This window comes from Anastrepha obliqua, chromosome 5 (genome assembly GCF_027943255.1).
Source record: "Anastrepha obliqua isolate idAnaObli1 chromosome 5, idAnaObli1_1.0, whole genome shotgun sequence".
Classification (NCBI taxonomy): Eukaryota; Metazoa; Arthropoda; class Insecta; order Diptera; family Tephritidae; genus Anastrepha; species Anastrepha obliqua.
In genome coordinates this window covers 2,502,264-2,523,092 of record NC_072896.1, presented here as the reverse complement: position 1 = coordinate 2,523,092, position 20,829 = coordinate 2,502,264, and the positions used below count along the sequence as shown (strand labels likewise).

The 20,829-nt window shown below is 36.9% G+C and overlaps 1 protein-coding gene across 3 annotated transcripts in view; it reads left to right on the top strand.

Moving 5' to 3' along the window:
* Window positions 1-19,221, top strand: part of LOC129249407 (centaurin-gamma-1A) — a 132,054-nt gene extending 112,833 nt beyond the window's left edge. For all 3 annotated transcript variants that reach the window (XM_054889209.1, XM_054889208.1, XM_054889210.1), the window contains 7 exons: window positions 8,357-8,498; window positions 13,186-13,320; window positions 13,463-15,007; window positions 15,121-15,238; window positions 15,304-15,522; window positions 16,858-17,002; window positions 17,088-19,221. In XM_054889209.1, the coding sequence (XP_054745184.1) occupies window positions 8,357-8,498; window positions 13,186-13,320; window positions 13,463-15,007; window positions 15,121-15,238; window positions 15,304-15,522; window positions 16,858-17,002; window positions 17,088-17,546 (2,763 nt within the window). In that variant the 3' untranslated portion in view covers window positions 17,547-19,221. The remainder of the gene's footprint in view (window positions 1-8,356; window positions 8,499-13,185; window positions 13,321-13,462; window positions 15,008-15,120; window positions 15,239-15,303; window positions 15,523-16,857; window positions 17,003-17,087) is intronic.
* The last annotated feature ends 1,608 nt before the right edge of the window (window positions 19,222-20,829 follow it).

Here is a 20,829-nt window from a genome sequence, read left to right as displayed (position 1 = left end):
ATGTTTTTTATAATAAATGAAAAAAATAATTTCATTATTTGCAAATAGAAACCCCATGAAAACAAATCAAAAACACGTAACTTGCAGCAGACCCTCTTCACATTGCATACAGCTCTGATGACCAACTATAGTCAATAAGCCCCAGATGTAAACATAACCCAACCGAAACTAAGCAGAGCTCTTAACTGAAGTGAAATTCCTGGTGGTGATTTGACTCAAATCATTTTGTTTTTATAAAAATTATTTAAACTGTTTTAGTGGCCTCCAAAAATTTTCTTTTTGTGATTTTATTTTATGAGCTCAAGGTCAAAATATATATTACCATAATTCATTAGACAACAAATGTCATATAAATGTAAGTTTCGTGAAAATTTATAAAAATTTGATCAATTTTCAGCAAAATTTAAAATTAAAAATTGCTCAATGGTTGGAACTTAATTTTACTTAAGTGTCATAAGATGTAGGATAGCATTGAGCCTTAAATTAATAGCCGCTCCCTTCAGCTAAACAGATCAGACCAGATCACTCCATTTCGAGTTGAATACGAAATCTAAATTCTATCATTCCTGATTGTATAAAATTAAAAAAATCCATCCATATGTTTTATGTCGAAAAAATTACGTGGACCTTTCCAATCTCCCACAGTGTGTAAGAGTATTAAATCAGCCTTCTGCTTGAACTTATTTTCCCGCAATAAAAGAGTATGTATGTGTGTATGTATACAATGCAGGCGAAAGTATTTAATTCTCATATAAATCACAATTTTATTTGCACTAAAAATGCACAGTTTATAAATGAGATTCCAAAGTGTAACTTCGTACAACCATACAAACACAAAAGTGAAAGAAATATAGCAAACAACCACTTTCGCAAAAACAACGACGGCAAGGAAAGCAAAATCAACCACAAGTGTGCTGTGGAAGTCAGCAGAAATAAAAAGCACAAAACGACAAATGAAGCGGCAAGCGGAAAACGCAACGGCTTGGATCCGAGCGACGCACTCTCAGCAAGCAAGAGGGCGACGCTAGCTGAATGCGTGGAAACTGAAACCACCCAACCGCCTACCCATCGCTAAACAGAGTGCGAGTATTCATGCCTGCGCTGTGGAATTGCTACAAAGAAGGCGATGCAGAATAAGAATAGCCTGCGGGAAGCGCGCGTTGCGTTTCTGGTGGCCATTTAATTTTTATAGCAATTGCTACACCTTGAACAATGCAGCGAGAAATGGGTGCTCTTCCATTCTCATACAAATGCAAGTATGCGGCAATAAGATGTAACTAAATGTGTGATTTATATGACCGACAGGAAGGATGCAGGAAATGGCAGCTAACTGAAGGAGGTGCGGGAATGTGCCGAAGCATAGAAAATATATTGTCACAGAGTGTTTGCTTTCAAGATTGCAGTGCAGCCATAGGGGAGGGGAGTATGTGTGTGATGCATACAACCCATTGCCAAGTTGCACATGGGGTTTGCAGTTTGAGTAATACTTAACGACTGACTAACGATCGTTGCTGTGCAGAGTAAGAGATGATGATTGAAGTGATATTCGTCTGAAGTGCACGTGCCACCGACGCTAACCAAGCAGACGAAGGTGCGGCACACGTCCTGCAACATGAATGTGAGAAAAAACACAAATAGTCTCTGTGTATAATAACTGTGCATTACCGTACCAGGCTTTACACCTTCCATCTACACTCCTGCTCTGAAGTTTCCAGCTTAAGTGAACTATTGTCAAAGGCTAAGTTCTGATGTTACCCTCCTTCGTGCCACTTGCGTGAAACATTGGCGCCTGCCAGATTGCCATTGCAGACTGCTATTTATTATTTATTTCTTGTTTTTCTGGTGATGCAACACTCTTACGACTGTCACTATCGCTTTGCGTCTATTATTTATCTTGCACGCGATAGAAAGAAGTGCTGTAGCGCTGCAGTGATTTGCAAAAGCCGCACAACCACCAACTCCACCACCGATTCATCTGCAAGCGCCTGCAGGGTAACACGCGCAGCTCTCTGCGCTCTAAACCAAAACAACACCCGACAAATTGCTTAATAATGTCTTGTATCAACAGCAGCAGTGGCAGTGGCAGTGGCAGTGTCAAGTAAATAACAGTACAAGCAGCAAACTGCAGTCTACTTCTAGTGCTACTGTGCGAAATCATACAATATCCTCATTTATAGCCATTGCGACGCCAACAAAGACTCACTCACTCAAACGTCTATTTGAGCGCGCTCGTATGTGTTTGTGTGTGTGTGCGTTGGATGCTATTCAAGGCTGCATTCAAGGTTGTCGTTGGCAAGTGGCAGAGTGACAGCGGAATATATTTGACATTTTCTGCATTGCGCCTTTATCATGGGCACTCCATCAAATCTCAAGTGTAGTATCCGAAACAGAAAAAAAATTATCTTCAGCATCTGAAAAATGTCTAGGAATATATATACCAGGAGAAAAATTTTCTGCTTAACTAGAAACTGATGGGAAACGGATGCGGAATGTCACAGTTGCAAAAGTCAATAATGGCGCCAGCAAGAAAAGCTTAAGCTTTTAATATACTTCGATTATAAGCAAACTATTTTAATAAATAGACTTCCAAATAGAAAATGTGTCTAAGCAAACTTTAATTTAGTGCTTTTAGAAAAAAACATCATCATCATAAAAAAGCTGTATGCTGGCACTTTCTGCCATGTGAAACGAAAAATTTTGTATAAAATTGTATTTTAAAATTAAGTGGCAACCACATTCAAAAACATTTCTCGAATAAAAGTGCAAGTAATTAATTAACCTCTTCAGGGATATCGGCACATATGTGTACGTTTAGGTTTTTTGAAATCTTTCCATTCATAGATGAACTCTACTCTAAATGGTCACATATGTGGGCATTATTTTTTTTTTTTTTTGGAAAAATTACTATTTTCTATTTTTTCTTATCTTACTGAATTGTTATAAATCTAAGCTGAATAACTCGTAACAAAATGAAAAATAAAATTAACGTTTTTTCACTTTAAAACATTCGTCCCTGAAGAGGTTAAAGCTTTCTAAAACACCAAAACTTTTAATACCAATATTGTAATGAATATACTTTGTATACCTTGTCCGAGGCCGCCAAGACCCACACTTTTGCCTATACTCGTATCTCCAGAATTGATTGCGATATGGTCATGTAGTTTTATTCAGTTCTATTTTCTGCAGGGTTTAAACATAAACACATACGTAGATTCACAAATACGCGCTTACATATATAAGTATACATGTATATGTGAATTATTTCCTAATTCGAATGTTGTAAGCAGCTGCTGAATTTTGCTCCGCGATGTCTTAGGAAATGTCAACTGCTTTTTAAATTCTACATTATATCCGAATAGTTCTGAAATCTTCCTTTACTGGCTGAAATACCTAATAGTGCTGCTTACCCTTCGATACGTAAATGCACTTCGCACACAACAAAGAACAATAACTAAAGTCTCGGCAATTAGTTGCTTGGAATAAATAGTACGGGTACTTGAGAAACTATGCACTACTTACCCTGCCTGAGCACCACCGCAATTTCCATTTATTCGCATGCGCCATACGTTTGTTAAGATCTTTGATAGACACGTAAATCTCCGAGAGTAAGAGGTTTAGCGAATTTTATTTCCTTGAGATTTTGCTGTGCTTACCACAAACTATGTGCTGTAGTTCAAGCACTTGCCAAAGCACCAGCAGAGTGTGAATAGCTGCCTGCCACATATTTGCGTGTATGCCTACCAATGTATTATTGAATACCGCAGCAGGAAGTTGTTGAAACCACGCTTGTACTTATAGTATTTCAAGCACATGCTTGTTAAGGTCAGTTTACCTACGTGTACGTAAATATGTATGTGTGTATGTGTTACATATGTTAATGTTACCTTTTGATGTATTTAAGTAAACACAAAGTAGCTTTAAGTGTGGCTTATTTGACATGTTGTATTATCACTTCAGCTTAATGGAGGCAGGAACTTATTTGCCTCCTTTGCTTAGTGCATAGAAAGCGGTATACTCAGACTTTGAAATAAATAATAAAAATAATCATTAAAAATAATCGTTTGCATTTATTTCAAGGCATGATTGAAGAGTAATAAACAATTTTTTAACATAAATAAAAAAACAAAATGGCGGACATATGAGGGATCTCGCACTACTTCTCGTTGCGCGCCAGTAAAACGGCGTGTAAGATTGCGGTCGTAGTTTTCACCTGAAACACAAAAGAAAGAAATTGTCTTATTCAGAAGGCTTTCCCGCATATAATAGACTACTCTTATATAAAAATATGAAAAAATGAACACACAATTAATTATTGAAAAAAGTGCTTTTTTCGATATTTTTTTTTTAAAAGGTGTTAAATAACATTAAAAAATGATTTTTTTTTGTAGTTTGTTTGTTAATTAGTTGCGCATTTGAATTATCTTTATATAGATTATCGGTTTGAAACGATAACTTTCGTCGTTTTTTTTAAATCTTACACGCCATTTTCAAAAACTTGGTCTTGAGAAAACGAGTTTCAAAGTTTTCAGTTAGACAGTATAGACAGTATACTCACACGAGGGACGGTAACTCCGAAGTCACTTTGAATTCCGCTATAAAATTTTGAGAGCATATTCTCCTATAATATATCTATCGATTGCAGTAAAAAAATCGATTTTTTGAAGCCCCCTTTCAGTATAAAGAGGGAAATGCATAACACTGTCAACAAAAATAATTATCAAAAATCAATGCGAATTTTGAGCAACTTTAAACTAGCACAATATAATACCAAAATTGAATGAGCTGAAGAACTGCTGAATTCAATTTTTGATTGCTTACGGTGCTATGCTTTTTCTTCCATATAAAAAAATTTAGTGTACATACAGGCGCGATACCACAGCAAAAAAAATTATCAAAAATCAACGCAATGTTCAAGTCACTTGAAACTTGCACTTTATTGTACTGAAATTCAATGGGCTATAAAACTGCATATTCAAAAAAAATCTAAAAATGCTTTTTAAAAAGTTGAAAGTTTTCGTGAAATTTCGAAAAAATTTTAAAGTTTGGCACAAACTTTGGAACTTTGCTTTATATGGGTTGTTTTGTTATATGAACCATATATTTATAACAAATATTTTTGTGTTTATAGTTTTTCAACGGCGTGTATATGCAGAGAAATCGTAGGGGTACCGAATTAATAGCGGTTAAGCAAGTATTATCGGGATTTTCAGTGTGGACGGGGAGAAACATATTGTTTCTAAGGGAGTCTTATGAAATGTATGAATATCTTAAATAAATTCCAAAAACTCATACTACTCAGTCAAAACTGTCTTATTAAAATCTAAGGCTCCGTATTTATCTATTGAAAAAATATATAAATTCCTTAAAACTAAAAATGCATTTGTTCATATGAATGCAGCGCTTAGTTTTTAAGTATTCCCTACTAAGCTCCTTATATGAATTGGAATTGAATTGAAAGCGTTTAAGAAAGCGTCCAAAGTCATTTGGAAAAAATATATAAATATGGGTTTATCGGATTTTAATGGTGAAAACAAAAAAGTGAATCTGAATCGGTATCAACTGCGCAGCAAATTCACTTTTCCTGTTACTGTTCTGCATAATAAGCGTACAAGCCATCACCACCGTGAACCACACCAACCACCCACAGTAGGTCTTGCGCGCTTTCCGCTGACAGAGTTTTGTGCCATACATGTTTCCGCTTCGCCAATGTAACTGCCTAAACAACATTAAAATCAAAAACAAAAACAAAAACAATGAAAGAAAACAAAATTATTTCGTGCCAACATTTTATAGCTTGCATACATATACACAAGCAGACAAACATGCATGCCATATCATCAGTCATTTGCGTGTCGCCAGCGCGTCGCTCGAGGACATCATTACCATCCACAGAGGCCCATAACCGGCACCACCACCAGCGCCCCAGCGCCAACAATTGTCTGACAACGATGTGTGTGTATGTGTGTGTTGTGCCACCACCAACAACACGTCCTCTCTACACGCCATTTCATCATACTTTTTCTTTGCCGCCGTCGCCAACATAACCATTCATATTTGTACATAGACGTCGTCGCCGTCTGGCGTTTCGACATATACAAAAAGTGGATTTCCCCCGGCAACTACAACAATATCACACACCCGCGCTTGTTCTCGCCCATCGTTAATATACACAACTGAGCTGTGCCAGCAATTTTTCCTATTTTATTTGCCTACAAATGCACACAATAACAATAAAAACAACAGGAATAGAAAATCACAAACGAACACAAACACAAACGTAGGCTGAAGTTGAAGCTGATGCTGACTCCGAAGCTTTTCCGCAACCGTGTGTGTTTGTTTGCTTCAAATGTATGAATCCTGTAGAAAATGCTGTTGCCGGCTGACTGCTTGCCTGCCTTCCTGGTTCGCTGGCTGGCTGGTTGGCGAGTTAGTGTTGTGGTAGCTGGCGAGAAGGACGGTAGCAAAATTAAGCTTAGCGTGTAAAGCTGTGTTACAAAATTTTCTTTGTGTTGTATTACTTGCTTCGTCGAAGGCATATTTTAAGGCGCCAAATGGCTTGATTATTAACAGTTGTGAAATCTTAGCATCTTGTGACTCTTTCAGTATTTTCTCTTGAAAAGGGTAAGCAAATATTAATATTTTAACAAAATTAACCGAATTTGTGGAAAATCAGGCGCTGCTCTGCTACCAGAGTAGCTTTCCAACACAAACTACATGCACTCAAATGCATATATTTCGTATGTATGTATAAGTAATTTTATTAACTGAGCATTGCGCTCAGAGAGCAACTATTTGTTACTCCGGTAGTGGGTTGAAACTCTCCAAAAAAACACCCTCAAAACCTTTAAAAAGCGTATACAGGTTGCAGGCTGAATTTGCCACCTTTTCGCATACCTTTGAGCGGCTTGCATTTTGAGGCTGATAATATTTTATAATCCTGCGCAGTGTGCAGTGGCGTCTACCCCAAATGCAATAGGCAGTGGAGCGGGCAGCTTCAGCAGCTTCTACAATTGCAACAACACTAACAACTTCAGCACCATCAACAGCAACTGACATGGACGCTCTCTGCATTGCACGCAACAAAGCAATAACAACAATCAGTAATTTGCTACTTCAATGCCCTGCATGCTGCATGCGGGCGAAGCGTATAGTCAGACAAACGCAAACATTCATGGCACTTTCTACTACATATGTAATATATGTATATGTGTACTCGCACGTATATGTATGCAAATGTGCGCTTTCCTAGCCTCATATGTGCCTATGTATTTGTATATGCTTTTCTGGCTCTTATACATACACATGTATACACATGTGTGCGTGTGAGTTTTTCTAAAGATTTTTTAAAAGTTCATTATCCTGTGCCTTGACTTGTTTCCTAGCTGTTTGCTGGCGCGCCTTCATTTCATTATCAGAAAAAAACCAAAAATTTCAATTTTATGCACTCGCAAACAAAATCGAATGCAAAGTGCTGTGAGCGATTGATAAAAAAATATGTTCTCGAAGCCAAGTTGCTGCTTGCCCCCAAAACTATGCTACGCAGTGCTTGCCTCCACTTCATTTTATATGCATGCAAAGCGCGCGTCAAGTGCTCTGTGCGCGTTGTTTGTTAGCTTCCAAGTGTGTGTGTGTGCACTTCTTTCAAAAATACACCCAAGTCTATGAATTTAAAGTTTAAACAAATTTCACTTCGAGCTGCAAGCACTGCTGTCCAACAATCTTTCCCAAAGTACCCCTTCGTCGATTTCATACCACGCTTTTAGAATTTTTACACTTCTTTATGCTTTCCGCCTACTTTTCAAAGCTTTTGTTTATTCAAGCACTACATTGTCGCCGTCAACACTTCTAAGCTCGCTTGCATACGTGTGTATGCATGTGTGAACGAGCATATGCATTTTCTTTATTTGTATTGTTTGTGCTTGCGTTAGTATGTATACTTGTGCGTTATTTGTTTTGTTATAGCTGGCCGGTACCTTGGTTACTTAACCTTTACTTAAGGCATAGCAAAGTCAAGGGCTTGCATATGCAAGTATTTTACGCGATTTGCGAGCAAATTTCTTTTCGAATGCATATTCATTTTTTATGAGAAGCATTATTTTCCCCCTTAAGTTTGAAAACTTTGTTTTTGGTTGTTTAATGCTTTAGCATTCAGGCTTTGTTTTTATTTATTGGCTCATATATTCGCAGACGCTTTTCTTGCATATTTTTTCTTTCGGAGTCTACTGGCTGGCGGTGGAGTTCATCAGATTGAGGGCATTCATATATTTGAATGTTTTGTTTTATATTTTTGATTGCTTTTTTTATTCCCTACAATGCACCAATTACTAAATTCAACCCTCTTTCTCTATTCTTACAGTTTGCCGCTTGGGTTGATGCCGTGATTTTCGTCTTTAGTCTTGAGAACGAGAGCAGTTTCAATACAATCTACAATTATTATAATAAAATGGCGCATTTTCGCAATGGTCAAGATATACCAATGATTTTAGTTGGCACACAAGGTAAGTGTTTTGATTTTTAACATTGAAGTGGGCATGACTTTTTACCCTTAAATTTTATTACAATTGATATTTGAAAATGTTTTTCAATACATAAATCACTTCTGAAATTGAAGTTTAATTGCATATTGATGAATAGATGTTAGTTCAGGCGTTCATTTATTGTTTGAGAAGCTCTTTTACCACAGAAAAAATAATGAATAAATTGATTTTAAGTATACTTTTTTATTTAAAGTGAAAATGATTTAATTAGTAATAGCACAAAAGACAATAGATAAATCTATACACGCGTTTAATAACCTCTTGCGAAAAAAATCGAGTTTTTGGTCATCTAGGAAACATTTCATCTGCACAAGAATCTATAGATTTTATAGAATGTTCTAGTTTTTCATTTTATCATCATAGTTTCGTAGGGGAAAACGAGATATCCATATAAAGGATGTGTTTTTTTCGTGTTTTTTTTTTCTTAGGTTTAATACCATAACAATCCTTCCACCACGGCTAAATTCTATCCTGGGACCACAAAAGTATAGCATCTGGGTAGAGCCGCGTTTATGTCCGAAGGCACCACAGGCTTCATAAGCCAGCATGAGAGTCCAGGTTCCTCTCATGCTGGCTTATGAAGGCTATAAGCCGTCGATAGTCCCAATCACTGTCTGCAAATTTGGTTCTAAAGTAGAGGAGGCGTGAAGAGTGTTATACTAACCCACTACTATCTTGTCTTCTGTGCGATATTGTAGTGAGTGTTTGACTCAAAAGTCTGATGTCACTTCCGAAAGTGACGCCTAGAAGTCAGTAGAGAATAATTCCTAGATGGGACCTTGCTTTAAGCCATCTTTGACATTAGTCAAGTAGATATATGTACAATTTTATGCAATGGAATAACGCATTAAAATTTTTGAAATGCATTTTGAAAATGGTACATCTTTAAGAACAACATATCTCAAAATTCGTAATTTTTTTTTCGTAAAAATAATCGCCCGAATGAGTCGACAATTCAAAGGTTAGTGAAACAATTTCAAAAAAGTGGTTCTGTCGTGGATATAAAAAGGACCGAAAAACTGCACGTTTTGATGAGAATATTGCTGCTGTAGCGCAGAGTGTTGCTGAACCAACTCCAACATCGATATTTGGATGTTCCTAACAATTAGGCATTAATTAATCAACTCTTTGGCGGATTTGACTTGTAGACGTGCCCATGGTGGGCATTTAAATAATGTAATTTTTCAATTTTTTACATGTTTTATTTTAATGCAACATTTAGGCGCGTGTTTTGAACAATTTTCTACTTTATTTCATAGAGAGGCAGTTCAACTATTTTTTAAATTCTATTTTTATAAAACAACATACATTTTTTTCCAAAAAAAATTCATTGGGAAATTTCAAGTAAATACGCAACATTTTCGCAACTGAAATACGCAATATTTTCGCAGGGCACATAACAATATTTTCGTAATATTTTCATATAATGAGAAGACATTTTTTTCGAGTAAAACCAACAACATGAGATATTTATTTCACCTTCACCACACCACACACCATGAAAAAAATAGTTAGGTAGAACCGTTCATAAATAGTATATAAAAAATTATTTTGAAATTTTTGTGTGAGAAAGATTTCCAATTTATGACCCGTAGCGCATATGCACAAATGCCAAATCAAATACAAAACGGAAGAAAAGCATGACATTGTTTAATTCGTTGGTCTCAGTCGAAACTGGTTAGGTTCCTTGTAACTGTTATTGAAACATCCATTCTATGGAGTAAGGAAGTGGCAAAAGTATTTGCCGGTACTCGCGGCTACACTTTCAATTATTTGCACAATTTTATATACCCATTCACATCAAAATAAAATTTAAGACTAAAATCTAAATATTAGTATGTTTTTATCTGAATCTTAGGCGCTTTACGGCATAGAAGAATTAATATTTTATAAACGTTTTTTTTAATTTATAGTTTATTTGAATAAAAAAAAACGAAAGCAAACAATAGAAATGAGTAGAGAACGGCCCTACTTCGTCTTCGACCATATTCGGCCACAAAATTTCAGTTCAGTTTCGGTACTGCTTCGGCCAAAAAAAAAGCCGAACTTTAGCCGAGCATTTCTTTAATTTTTTTTTGTTGAAAAATTGTATAAAGTTTTAGTTGTATAACATTTTTTGAAAACTGGGATTAAGGGCCCCAGTTTTTAAATTGCTTTTAAATGCCGTGAGTTTCTAGCAGGCAATTGTTCAGCGCTGCAAGTCAGTCATTGTTGGAATGAATTTTTTTTATTATGAACTGGTAGATGATTTTATGTCATTTAATTTTGGAATATGATATCCGGCATATCGTCCCCTTTCTGTGTTAACCTCTTACCTACAAAATCATAATTTTCAGTAAATCGATAAAAATGTTTAGAGTTACTTAACTTCTATGAAAAGTTATAACTTATTTGATACGATACTTATAGTAGATACGAGGTTTTTGAATTCGAAAATGTAGATACGAGATAAATCGAAACGCTCTGAAAAAATTATATAATCATTATGAACATTGTATGTTTTGTTTTACGTAACAGGAGCGCTAAGGAGTGTTTTTCACTAAAAATCTCCATTTCGAAAAAAATGAAGTTACGAGGTTAACACAGAAAGGGGACGATATGTCCGCCGCGGCCACGAGTTACAGAGTCCATAGAATCAGTCTAAATCTTTCTGGCGTTAAACGATTAATGATGACTTGCCGAACCTTACTGAACAGAAAGAAACAGTTTGCCATTCTCACCTGTCCCACGCTATTTATCGGCATCGATAGTTCTCATATAGCTAAAAAACACCCGATATAACTTTTTGTTTTTGTTGTTTATGTACTTTTTTACTATTTTACAATGTTAATAAAAATACTGGATTTAAAAAAAATGTTGTTTGTTTAGGTGCAGACGGCTGAAATTATAATCGATCGGCCGTTCTCTAGGAATGAGAGTGGGGAGTGATGAGAAGATTGAGTCTAAATGGTTTGCATGCGTCAAAAATGATAAAAGTGCCTCTCAGCGTAGAAAATTATAAAAACACCAACTATTGCCAAGTTTTGATTCTTTATTTATTTACTTTTTAATTTCAATTTTTTTTTTTATAAAAATATAGTTTATTCTGTAATGATTAAAAATTAATAAAAGTTGTAAACTTTGCGCAATATTTAGAAAAGTTAAACAAATGTTCATCAAAGTTCCAAGTTTTTTAATCAGTATTTAAAAAAAAATCTAGGTACGCAGTTGTGTAGTCCATTAAATTTTAGTTTATTAAACTGCAAATTTGAAGTCGCTCAAAATTCCCCTTAATTTTTGATCTTTTTTTCTCTGACGATGTTTCGCATTTTGTTCTTATACAAAAAAAGAAAGTGTGTGGTAGTTCACGGAACCCGCACGATTGAAGTGAAACTTCTTTTATCAACAAATCAATAATTTAACTATTATTTCAATATAATGCATGCAGAAGTCATGGAAAGCATGGAATGGAATTTTATTAAACAGAATTATTTATTTATTTTAATATAAAAAGAAATGAATTTATTGTACTCAATTACATTTGGTTCTCGGCATTGTCATTATCATTATTGGATTCGTTTTCCAAAAATGAAACAAGGGCTTTATGGTAACTGAAATACGTAAAAAATGATCTACATTCTAATCTATCAAGGTATCGATGAAATACTGCATCAATGGTAGTTCCGCATCTTGTTGTTGGTACTACAAATTATCACTTATCGTACAACCGGAGGATTCACTGTCACGGTGTTCAACAGTAGCTCTTAATTTTTTACGCTCCAAATACTCACGTTGCCGTTCAGCACCTGTTTTCGGTTTCCGTTTTTGTTGATTTGATGCCATATTTAACAGAAATCAATCAACAAAACAAAATATGTTTGTAAGATTTGCTCAAAACTACACACACACTCTATGACGCGTCTCGCGTTACTAATAATATTGTGTTTGGGATAACTGTCAACTGTTTCCACCGAAATGCGTTCGCAAAGTGTATGGTCTTTGGTATGGTAAACAGATTTATGATACATTATTTTGCGGCGACAGCACAGCGCGATAGCCCAGCGGCTAGCAATGTGGGCTTCCGATCCGAAATCCTTGGTTCGAATCACAAGAAAATTTTTTTTTTTTTTTTTTTTTATACATTTATTTCAATTTGTTTTATGATATGTTTATGAGCAGATTTTTTTCATGGCAGAAATACACTCGGAGGTTTGCCATTGCCTGCCGAGGGGCGACCGCTATTAGAAAAATGTTTTCATTAATTTTGTTTCACCGAGATTCGAACCAACGACCTCTCTGTGAATTCCGAATGGTGATCACGCACCAACCCACTCGGCTACGGCGGCCATCAATCAAATGTCATATTTACAAATTACATTCGATAAGACGACACGCCACGCCAGTCTTTTAACAGATGGCGCTGGCATAGCGTGAGTTTTACGTAGTTTAGCGTAGTTTTACTCCTCACAGCGTTTCATCCACGCCACGCTTTTAACAGATGGCGCTGGCGTAGCGTCACATATCGATGAAACGCTATGGTTTTACTCCTCACAGCGTTTCATCCTTCGAGACAAAAGAAGTTTCACTTCAAAAATGTTGAGCATTCGTTGTATTAATTCAGAAATTACTAAGCATTTCCATTCTTACTGATGTACTTTTAAATTTTCAGATGCCATTAGTGAGCGAAATCCCCGTGTGATCGATGATTCGCGCGCGAGAAAGTTGGCAAATGATCTGAAACGTTGTTCATATTACGAAACGTGTGCGACATATGGACTCAATGTAGAACGCGTTTTCCAAGATGGTAAGTTTTTTAGTTCGAGATAGATTTTAGTTTCTCTTTGGACACTTTTCTATGTACTTTTCCGCAAACGTTTTACCATTTCACATTCTAACACCTATCACATGCATTTATTAATATCCAATAATTTTCCCCTCCTCCACAGCTTGTCAAAAGATCCTCCAGCAGCGCATTCCCCTACCTCCCACCGTGAATTCCCGACCCACAACGCCGCAAGGCACACGCCTCGGCATCGCCTCCTATCATCACAATTCCAACAATCATGGCGGCGCCAATGCGAATGGCTTCTCGGCCTCCACCTCGTCGGTGCAGGGCGCCGTCTCCACTAGCAATCTGACGCTGCCGCACCGCCATCACGCGCTGTCCACATCGTCACATCACATACCGATGCGCATGAGCGCCGATTTTGTGCACAGCGAACAGCAACAGCACAGCTTGCCACCCAATCAGAAAGCGTGGCAGCAGCAACAACAAAAAGAACAGCAGCAACGTGATCGTGAACTCTCGATGCTCACGAATGAGAATAATAACATCACCAAATTTACACCGACACATCACCAGCAGCAACAGCAGCTCCAGCAACAACAGCAGTACTCTCAACAACAATCAAATCACCAAGCAGCTGAAAGTTTACCACCCTTGAGTTTGGTGCCGTTACGTGAGAATAAGGATAATGGCAGTGGTGGTGGTGGTAGCGGCGGCGGCGGCGGTGGTAAGGATCTGCCGACACCCACATCCACGCCCACTACAAGTCGCAAAAGTCGACGGCGTTCAAATCTCTTCATACCCTCCTCCTCCAAGAAGGGCGAGAAAGATTTGAAGAATGGCGAATTGGGTAGCGGACGATCCATACCAATCAAGCAGGGCTACCTCTATAAGCGCTCCAGCAAATCGCTTAACAAGGAGTGGAAAAAGAAATATGTGACGCTCTGCGATGATGGACGCCTTACATATCACCCTTCGCTACACGATTATATGGACGACGTGCATGGCAAGGAAATACCGTTGCAATATGTAACAGTGAAAGTGCCGGGCCAAAAGCCACGCGGTTCGAAATCGATCATCACCAATAGCGCACTTACAACATCAATGCACGCGAATGGACGCAGCCACGGACAGAATGGACTAAGCGAGGGCATTGGCTGTCTGTCGATTGTGAAGGACAATAAAGAGAAGAAGATGACCGAAAAGGTGCTGCTCACCGCTTTCGACACGCTGCGTGAGCCAGTGAAATCGAACTCTTCGCAACAGACCAGTGGCGATGAGGGCATCGCTATGTCCAACTCCAACTCACAGACATTCATTGCTGGCAGTGATAGCCAGCAACAGCAGCAACAACGCGAACTACTGGCCGTCAATGCGGCCAACAAATTGGAATCTCAAACGCCCAATGTTAAGAAACGTCATCGACGCATGAAAAGCAGCAGCGTCAAGTCGAATGAAGTGGACGATTCGGATATTTATGAGTTCTTCATTGTATCGCTGGATTCGAAACAATGGCACTTTGAGGCGGCAAGTTCCGAGGATCGTGACGAATGGGTAGCTGCTATTGAGCAGGAGATCTTCAAAAGTCTACAGGGTATTGAGAGCACGAAAACCAAACCGGCGACCACTAGTGAGCTGGCCTCAATGGTGGCGATACGCACACGAGTGCCGGGTAATGGCTATTGCGTCGACTGTGATGCGCCGAGTAAGTTAAAACATAAGAAAACAAATCTTTTTTTTTTTTTCATAGCAATAATTATTTTAAAAGCTCTAGCATTATTGCATTAACGCAATTTATTGAAATTCAAAATTTTACAGATCCCGAGTGGGCCAGCTTAAATCTGGGTGTGCTCATGTGCATCGAATGCTCGGGCATTCATCGCAACTTGGGCTCACACATTTCCAAAGTCCGTTCGCTGGGCTTGGATGATTGGCCGTAAGTATTTTGTTTAGGAAAAATGAAGCGCGAAATTTAATAAATTTGTATTCTTTATCCGCCAGGGCTGGTCATCTCAGTGTAATGTTGGCCATAGGCAATAGTTTGGCCAATTCGGTGTGGGAGGCAAACACGCGTCAACGTAGCAAACCAAAGCCGAATTCAACGCGTGAAGAGAAGGAAGCGTGGATACGTAGCAAATATGAGGCTAAAGAATTTTTAGCACAGTGCAATGCGTATACAAATACAACGCCGGGACAGCAATTAATTGAAGCGGTGATCAGGTAAGCGGGAAAAAATAAAAAAATATCAAGTCAAACTTTTCATATAATGTTCATAAAACTAAACCACTTGATATAGAATTACACCACACTTACATATTTACATATATAAATCTAATCTACTGAATTGCACCTTATAACGCATGCCATAATCTCCCAAAATCATACCAAAAGCACAATAAAGCATCACATCACATGCAAAAGCCAATCACATGACGCTAATAACACTACAACTACAAGAAGCATTGCAAAACAAGCAATGATAAGCCACCACATCTTCTCTGTGGAGTTTTGACAAAGCAAATTAAGTCAACTTTTCAGTTCCTACCTGTTTGCCATAGCATTTAGTTGAGGGGTTCTAATGCAATATTATTAATAATGAAACTTTACTTGTTTTAAACCTCCTTATCCGCGAAAAAAAAGCATATGAATTCAACAAATGCGAACAATTTTATATGAAAGAAGATGCTCAACATCTCAGCGAAAAAAAAGATTGTCAAAAATCAACGAAATTTTTCGCCACTTCAAACTTACTCTTTATTACACTACACTTCAATCGGCTATAAAACTGCATACACAAAATTTTTCGTTAGCGTCCGCTGAAGCCGGTTGTGGTGGACTTATCGACCGAAATCCTCGGACAAATATGTAGGGAAAAATCTCGCCTGCAAATTGACGAAGAGGTTCAGCCTAGAATCTTGTGGAAGAATCATGCCTAAATACGTATAATCAGGCACCACATTAATAATGAGTTTTACAAAAAAAATGATATTTAATCATTAGTTTGAGATTTTAAAATTTGCAATTAAAAATAAATTTTGTTTTGTATTATTCAGAAAATGTCAAATATATAGATTCTAAATAAGAAGATGGAAATTTTAATTCTTTTTTTGGGAATTTATAAATTTTTTGTGGATTTTATACAAAATTCGGAGCATTGAATTATTTGGTTTTTGTTGTAGAATGCATTACAGTCTAATAAAAACAAAAAAAGAATTAAATATCAAAAATCACATACGGGAATATCACATAACCTGATATGCCATCATATGATCTTTAATCATAGTGACATCATGTGGCCATACTGGATGTAACGAGGTGATGCGCAATCACATGATTAAAGATCATTGTGAGCCGCGTCATACAAGAAATATATTACATCACGTGATATGACACCATTCAAATCACACAAACAATTCACAGAAACACACAATACACAAACCACCTGACTGAGCGACTACTAAAGAACAGCATTGAACACAAATCACATCTTCTTATAAAATAGAAACTAAGCAATTTCTTACTTTAATATCATCCTTCCTTTTCCTCAAATTTCAGATCGGACATTAAATCGATCGTCTTGATACTCGCCACCGCTAATAGTGAAGTGACCAATGCCAATGTGAGTCCACGTGATGTGCGAACACCATTGCTGTTGGCCTGCGCCATCGGAAATTTGGCCATAGCGCAACTGCTCATTTGGGTAAGTCATCTGCCAACTATTTAATTTTAACCTGCATAATAAATATTGATTTGGCATTTCACACTTTTCCCCCTCATCCACACAGAATGGTGCCAACATCAAGCATGCCGACCATGAAGGACGCACCTGCCTGGCATATGCGCGCGCCGCACAATCACTGGCCACCGCCAAATCACTAAAGGCCGCCGCAGCAGCAGCAGCCGCCGCCAACGCTGCTAATGGCTGCAATACGAACACGAACTCGAGCACCGCAAGCAATACGAGTTCCTGCTCCTCAACCGCATCCACCACAGCGACGACCACAACGACCAGCAATGCGACGAATAGCGCTGCAGCTAGTGGTGCAGCGGCAGCAGCAGCAGCAACCACAAACGGTGGCATACCGGCGCCGCAATATAGTGTAGAGGAGACCACAGCACTGGTAGAGCTGTTAACAAGCTTGGGTTGCCCAGAATCGGCGCCGCTGACGGCGAGTGGCACGCTACCGCGACGACGCGACACACTCGGCACGCCCTATGAGAAGACCGTATCGGGTGTCATATAAAGGACTAGTACGGTGATGATTGGGAGTGGGAAAGCAGCGCATATTGTGCGCTCGCGATTAGTGCTAAGTTTTTAGTCTAAGTTAAATGCTGTTCAACAGTTGAGGTATTTGAGTAGGAGTAGGAGTAGGAGTAGGAGGACGAGAAGTGCAAGTGAAAGTGCAGTAATGGCTGAAAACAGGCCAAATTATACATACACACGTGTAGTTGTTGTAAAATAGTTATCTTATATCTATTATATATTTATGTACGTCTGTCCAAAGTTAGGACTCAGTGAAGTATGAATAATTTTCAGCATGCACATAGAAAGTGTCGTCGATGTGGAGCTATAAAACGATATTTTTTAAAAATATGTTTAATTATATTGAACTTTTAATTAGCAGGAAATAATATTGGTTAGTTTTTATTTCACATTTTAAAGCTGTATGTTTGAATAAAACCAAAAAATCTGTATGTACATTAACTGAACGAAATAAAAATGAGAAATCCACGTATTTCTCAATGGATAAGCTTTTGAGCTCAGCAAGCTTTCAGTTGTTAAATTATTTTACTGCAATGCTGTTAATACTAGATTTAATAATTGGTCTAATGAAGATGAGGAAAATGTATAGTAAGTTTGTAAGCCTGTATTTTTTTTTCCTTTTTTATTTGTTTACACACATAAGTATATGTTTTCCGTATGTGCTATGCTGTAAAATGCTGTAGACTTTAGTATCCCATACTCGCGCAGAGTGCGTAATGTTTAGCGAACTTAGAGAAGTAGGCATAAACTTAGAAGAATGTTTTAAGCAATGCAGACCCCTAAGCGGCAAGCAATTGCTGCACCTCAGTTTATTTTTAAACACATATATATATATACGTTAGACCTTAATAATATGTATGTATGCCCAAGCATAAGCCGACAGGCGGTTTTAATTAGCAAATTACGTGTGTGGAAAATATTTGAAAAGCTAAGAAATGCAAAAATCGCTTTTATTTAAGTTTATTTATGTTACCATTATTTATTTTTTAATTTCTACCAAAATATAGTTGAAAATGGCAATCGTTAACATGGCGTTGAAGTATAAATATTAAACAATTTAAATTTTTTGCGGCGGGTGTTCAAATAAATTTTAAATAAAAATATAAATGAAGTAATGAATAAGTAAAAGCAGCACCACGAAAAAGTCAAAATAATCAAAAAATCTCTAAAAACTCGAAATTTCTCGTCTCTTTAAAGTGTCTCGCAAGTCGAAGTGTCGGCCATTGGTCAAACTACAGCTACAAAATTATTACTAATATTACTAAAGTGTCTCGCAATTTTTGCAAGCTTTAAGCGCTTTATTTTTATAAAGGAACTTACTTTCTTTGCTTCAATGATGGTTAAAGAAATAATGCAAATATTTTAAAAAATCATCAAATTCATTCAAATATGAAGTTCTTCAAAACTAAACAATATCTTTCAACAAAAGGAAAAATCCGCTTCAAAAATTGGAGACAATTCACAAATCTTTATTGTAAAATAGAATTTATTTCGCGCACTGGTAAAGCGTTTTACGGTAGGTAGGAAGGTAGAGGAAAGTGGCAGTCGGTCTTTAAACCAACTGACTTACCAACTCAAACTATCTGCTACTCCTCGTTAAACCACTTTGTTTTGAGTACAAACTTATTGAACTGGCTTATATCCCTAAGGTCATCAGAGATGAGCTAAAGTATGTTAACCTAGTGGCATGCCACGCAGGACAACGACAAAGAAGATGTCTGACAGACTCATTCCCATGGCAGCCGTATCTACGTTACCACAATGACTCGGGTTTTTCCCAACCAAGGGCTGCCGCCCCAGTAAACTAGCCCCTGTGTGAACTAGTGAACCGTTTATGTCTTGCAGACTCTTCCTCCTCCTCATTCTTACAGCTGTGATCAAATCAACCAACATAGAGGTGTTGTGGTAATCGAACTATTTCGTTTTGTTTATCTAAACTCTAAGTTTCAAATATTTTAGAAATCTTTCAAGTGCATGCATACACTTTTACCTAAAAACAATTTGAAACATTAACGTTCAAACTTCTCTTTTAAGAAGCTCAATGCAAAGCTTTAGTTTTTTTCGCTTTTATGCGCTTAAAAAATGTTGAACACTCGCCGTCGTTTAGGAGAAAAATTACTTAAAATCGCAATCTCACTAACGTAAAGTATTGCTTCGTAATTAATGTATTTTCGATTTTTAATTGAACCACTAAATTTTTAAAATTTGCTTTTGTTTCGGCAAGTAAATATGGCATAAGTTTACCTAAAAAGTTAAGTAAATAAAAGATAAGAAAATCTGAAACTAATGTCTTCGTCCGTTCAACGTTTAATTATATTTACTTTTGCCTTTATGTAACAAACAAACTTCTATGCAAAAAAATGTACACAAACAAAAATCAGGAAAAAATTATTTAAAAATCTTGATTAACGAAAATCAGCGCCTAAAAAACACAAAATACTTATCTTAAGCCGCTACTTTCCAAACTGTAATTGGATTGTGTTTCTTTCTAAATCAAGTTGGTATCTTTTATAACTTATGCACTACTTAATTTAAGTGCTACTTTTCTTTAAAAGTGTTTCTTTATTTGTTTACATTTATTTTATGTGATGTTATAACGCCTGGTTTGCTCCACTGTTTTACAATATTCTAGAATTATTTTATTTAATGTGTATGTTATTTTTTAAAACACCAACGAGTACGCTTCATGTTTATAAAAAATTCTCACTCATAGCTTTTTCTGGAATATAAAATTTAATAACTCATTAGTTGACTTGTGTTATCTGAAAAATTTAATATATTAAAATATTATTTAAATCACACGTATTATTTTTGTTTTATTGTAAATGTCTTTTTTATAAAAATTTAAACGTGTACGGTATTGAATTTAGACGAACCTCTAAAAATCGCTGTCTTGAAAAGTTCAAAAAAAAAGATTGTAACCACCACTCCACGTTAGAGTCCGCTGAGGTCAGTTGTGTTTGTGGTGGGCTTATCGGCTGAGAATCTATTGATCATGGAATTGATTTCCGCAGCGTATATTATTAATATTTCCCTTTAGCTCCTATGGAAGCTAAGGGCGTCGTATAGAAAACATAAAAATGCTAGAAAATATTTTTATCGCAACTCAGGCAAATATGTAAGAAAAATTCGCGACTGCAAATTGCCGAAAGATTCAGCCTAAAAACTTTTGAAAGAGTCGGACCAAAATACTTTATAATCAGGGATCGTAATAATTATCAGTTTTACCACAAATATCTTTATTTAATCTCTACTTAGAGATT